Source organism: Euleptes europaea, chromosome 18 (assembly GCF_029931775.1).
Source record: "Euleptes europaea isolate rEulEur1 chromosome 18, rEulEur1.hap1, whole genome shotgun sequence".
Taxonomy (NCBI): Eukaryota; Metazoa; Chordata; class Lepidosauria; order Squamata; family Sphaerodactylidae; genus Euleptes; species Euleptes europaea.
The window spans coordinates 16,983,098-16,987,922 of NC_079329.1; the positions used below are offsets into that span (position 1 = coordinate 16,983,098).

Genomic DNA, 4,825 nt, shown 5'->3' on the forward strand with positions numbered 1-4,825 from the left:
TAAGTGGCAGAGAAAGTTGGCATATACAAACCGACTCTTCTTCTTCTTCCAAAGCAACAGCTTGCCCCCTTAGTCTTTTAACGTCTCACAGGTCTTGTGAGCAGATCGGGCTCGGGATTTCTTTGGCCGGAAATCTAAGAAGATAACAAAATGTGCAAGCAGAGTAGAATGTCGTCCTAAACACACCCGTTTCATGTCTTTGCTTGCAGGAATAAATTGGATGCCAGTATTGATTTATCTTGTTTTTTTCCCCTTTCATCGTAGTTCAAGTGCTAGAGAAATGGGTGGGAACCTCAAGTGTTTGGATTTTTCAAATATCGCCAACCATCTGTGGTTAGGGCTGCCAGGTCCCTCTTTGCCATCGGCGGGAGATTTTGAGGGCGGAGCCTGAGGGGGCAGGGTTTGGGGAGGGGAGGGACTTCAATGCCATAGAGTCCAATTGCCAAAGCAGCCATTTTCTCCAGGGGAACTGATCTCTATCGGCTGGAGATCAGTCATAATAGCAGGAGATCTCCAGCTAGTACCTGGAGGATGGCAACCCTATCCGTGGTGCCAAACCGCGCGCACACATACCAGCGGTGTACCAGAGCAGTCGTTGTTTATTGGCCTCCCTTTCCAGGGGCAAAAGCCACAGTCACGCTTCCCAGAAGGCACTGCAAGACTCCACCCCACACCTAGTGGGTCTTGTCATAGGTGCTGGCCCCCTTGTAGTTCCCGACATAGCCGGTGTTTTCATGCATGTCGGCACGCCCGGCAATCCCCTTGCCTTTCCCACTTTCGTCGAAACGTTCCTTGTGAGAGCCGGTGTACTTGCTGGTGTCGGTCAGCCTGTCCACCGCGCCGGCTGCAACAGTTTTCTACAAGATGGAAGGGGGGGGGACAGCAAGTTAGATGGGAAGGGAGATGGGACAGACAGATGTGGAGAAAACAGCTGTCGGGGTACAGGCTCCTTGACTGCACAAGAAAGCAGTAGCAGTCCCCCAGGCCATGCCAAATAATTTACCTCATAAAGCACAGAAAAGGAGGCAACTCAATCATCTTACAGAAACAGAGGCAAAAATGACAGGCGTGTTAGTGAGGTAGTTGTGAATTTCCTGCATTGTGAAGGGGGTTGGACTAGATGACCCTGGTGGTCCCTTCCAACTCTATGATTCTATGACTACTGAGGTGTTTAAGGGTGTCCGCTCTGTACATCCCCCTCTCCCCGGCAAAAGCCCAATAAATATGCTTGCCAGCCCCAGGTTGGGAAACACCTGGAGATTTTGGGGGTGGAGCCTGAGGAGGGTGGGGTTTGGGGAGGGGAGGGACTTCAATGCCATAGAGTCCAATTTTCTCCAGGGGAACTGATCTCTATTGGCTGGACATCAGTTGTAATAGCGGGAGATCTCCAGCTATTACCTGGAGGTTGGCAACCCTACCAATAATGAATATGAATGAAACAAGTCTAGCTTTACCCCCATCTAACCCCTTTACCTAGGAGTAATGCAAATCAATTGTCATAAGAATTGTGGTCAAAAACAGTGCTGCAGAGGAACTGTCTCTCCCAAAGTGCCCCAGTAAGACTGACAGTTCTGGAAATGCCTCCGCTTTTTGTAAAATAAAAATAAAAATAAGTAAGTGCTGCTGCTTGCCTGGGGGAGATTATTCCACCAGGGACTGATCTTTCCCAGCTGCTCAGCTCCCCCCGCCCCCAACTGCTCAAGCTTGAAGAAGAAGAGTTGGTTTTTATATGCCGACTTTCTCTACCTTTTAAGGAGAATCAAACCGGCTTACCATCTACTTCCCTTCCTCTCCCCACAACAGACACCTTGTGAGACAGGGGGTGCTGAGAGAGTTTGGAGAGAACTGTGACTAGCCCAAGGTCACCCAGCAGGCCTCATGTGGAGGAGTGGAGAAACCAACCTGGTTCTCCAGATCAGAGTATGCCGCTCTTTACTACCGCACCCCCCGACTGAAACGGAGCTGCTACCTGGGACTGACTGTGATGCAGAATGCTAGGGGAGACTATTCCACTAGGGCTGAGTTCTTCCAACTGCTCCACCCCACCTCCTGCTTCTGCGTTGTATTGTACAGTGATTTATAGATTATTGTTTATTTTAAATTTGTAAGCCACTTTTAAGTCTTGCTTTCAAGAGGAGCCCACCCCCTCCCCATCACTCACCGTCACTCCCGAGCTGCCCGGCTCCTTGCCCTCCATCAGATGGTGCGTTGCCTCCAAAGCCTCCTCTGGAGACTTTCCCTTGAAGCGTTTGGCACTCAGCTCCTTGATGGCTTCCTGGAACTCTGCAAATGTAATGTTACGAGCACTCTTGCTCCTAAGGAGAGACAGGAAAGAATAACCTCTGAGCCTCACTTACACGTGGATTTGGAAGACCCAGGTTTGAATCACCCCTCTGCCATGGATGCTCACTTGGTGAGGTATGGTGGGGTATCTTTTCTTTTCTTTTTTAAGAAGAAGGAGAGTTGGTTTTTATATGCCGACTTTCTCTACCACTTAGGGAAGAATCAACCCGGCTTACAATCGCCTTCCCTTCCCCTCCCCTGTGAGGTAGATGGGGCTGAGAGGACTGTGACTAGCTTAAGGTCACCCAGCTGGCTTCATGTGTAGGAGTGGGGAGACCAACCCGGTTCACCAGATTAGCCTCCGCCACTCATGCGGAGGAGTGGGGAATCAAAACCCAGCTCTCCAGATGGGAGTCCACAGCTCCAGACCACCGCTCTTAACCACTATACCACGCTGACTCTCTTAACTGTTGCCTCACATTCCTGCAAGTAGAAAACAGAAAGGAAGAGTCTAGTTCAGCCCTCTGCTTGCTTGGTTAGCTTTCTGCTTATGGGGACACATATGTGTAAGAGAGGGAGGAATGAAAAAATGTGACCCTGGACCAAACAATCCCGTCAGCCTTGAACTCATTTCTGAGATGGAACAAATGAAACAGATGACAGCGGATTTGATTAGCTTCTTAGAGTCCATAAGGAACTTAATTACTATCATCTCAATCCCAATTGATGCATTGAGCTCTTGACACCAGATGCCTGCCCAGCTTGAACCGTCAAAAGAAGGTGTCGATGAACATCGGTGGTCAGACTTAAATCTTGCAGGTTGCCAACCATCAGCTGACTCATTATTATATCATGAGGAATCAGTAAAGCGTCAGCAAGATCCGGGCCTACCCCCCTTGCTGCACAGATCTACAGCTGCTAAAACAGATATCCCTGCCCACCCACCCCCCAATTGACTAGGGCTGAAGGTCCTATCCTGGAATGTAGCTGGAGGGGGCTCTAAGTTGGTGGACAGAGGATTCATTTTCCTTCCTGTCCATAGCTTTGATCACATGTTACAATGAATGCATATACAATCTGCCTGTCACAGCCCTCTTAGGGCTCTCTCAGCCCCACCTACCTCACAGGGAGTCTGTTGTGGGGAGGGGAAGGGAAGGTGATTGTAAGCCGGTTTGAGTCTCCCTTAAGTGGTAGAGAACATCGGCATATAAAAACCAACTCCTACTCCTCCGAAAGAGCAAACAAACTAAGCTCATTTTCCTTGCAAACATCAGTTTGTGAGTTGCCTAGCATAGAGAAGGATAACTCTGGGTTACACAGGATCTGGGTAGAGGTTACTTAGCATCCCTTTCCACGCAGTTCCTTTCATCAGCCGCAACCTTTGCCACTAGGGTTGTCAACCTCCAGGTGGCTCCAATGAAAAACAACAGCACCACGGCTCATATAACATCTAATAAATATACTTCAAACTGCTGTACAACATATATATCAGCAGACACAAACCCAATAGGACATATAAACAAATAGTAATACAATGGCCAAGTAACAGTAATCACAAGACACCATACAAAAGACAACGCAACCCCGAATCCTGCAATAGTCCAAAGTCCACAGCCAAAGTGAAAAACAAGGAAACAATCTCAGGAGAATCGGACGGGAAGCTTCACAAGTCGAGAGATGGTCCGGTCTCAATAAGCCAACATAGGTAAGTAAGAACCAGCAGGGTGCGAGGCAAGATCTGGAACGTGCGATCAAGATAACAATGTCACATTTTGCGTATGGGCTTTGTTAGCCAACATGTATTGTGTTATTTATTTTATATTCTTCCTATGCGAGGATATGGACAACATTCATAAGGACCTCAGTGGGTTCCACTTGGAATGTGCAAACCCCCAAACCCGCCCTCCTCAGGCTCCGCTCTAAAAATCTCCAAGCGTTTTTCCCAACCTGGAGCTGGCAACCCTACATGCCACTCACTTGACTTTGTTGAAGACGATGTCCACGTCGGTGCTGGTCACACACTTCCCGTCCATCACACCACACTCCTTCAACATCTTGGAGAAGTTCTTGCCTGTCATGTCGTTGCCGGTGGCGGCTGTGTCTCCATACATGGCATATTTACGGAAAGTCGTCTCCAGCCCCGACATCTTTCCTGCAGCTATAAAAAAAAAAGGTGTGGCAGCAAGAAGAACTCTGGTTCCCTCTGACGAGAGTGAGAGCTGAGTCCTCCTTAGCCTGGGAAAGGCCAAGGGAATAAATAGCACCTGGGTGTGGGGTCATGAGGACCATAAGTAAGGAACTCCTTTGGAAGCAGTGAAAGTAGGGTTGCCAACCTCCAGGTGGTAAGTAAATAACAAAGCAAAAACCTACGCTGCAATAGCAATGCTGAAGAAAAGAAACATATAACAAACAAACATAAACTACTACATGTGATCCAGCTAGAAAGACCGCTGGTGGGAACAACAATGTCCAAAGTAAATGTCCAATAGGACTTTCAAAAATTGTGTGGAAAGATATTCATCTAGGATCCAGAAGGCTGGGA

At 48.4% G+C, this 4,825-nt stretch overlaps 1 protein-coding gene across 1 annotated transcript; it reads right to left on the reverse strand.

The window, feature by feature from the left end:
• Positions 1-674: 674 nt before the first annotated feature.
• On the reverse strand, positions 675-4,436 carry TPPP2 (tubulin polymerization promoting protein family member 2). The gene is made up of 3 exons (XM_056863852.1): positions 4,261-4,436; positions 2,162-2,315; positions 675-857 (listed from the first exon to the last, which is right to left on the reverse strand). Exons 1-3 carry the CDS (start codon positions 4,428-4,430, stop codon positions 675-677), a joined length of 507 nt encoding a protein of 168 aa, XP_056719830.1. The 5' UTR covers positions 4,431-4,436.
• Between the last annotated feature and the right edge of the window lie 389 nt (positions 4,437-4,825).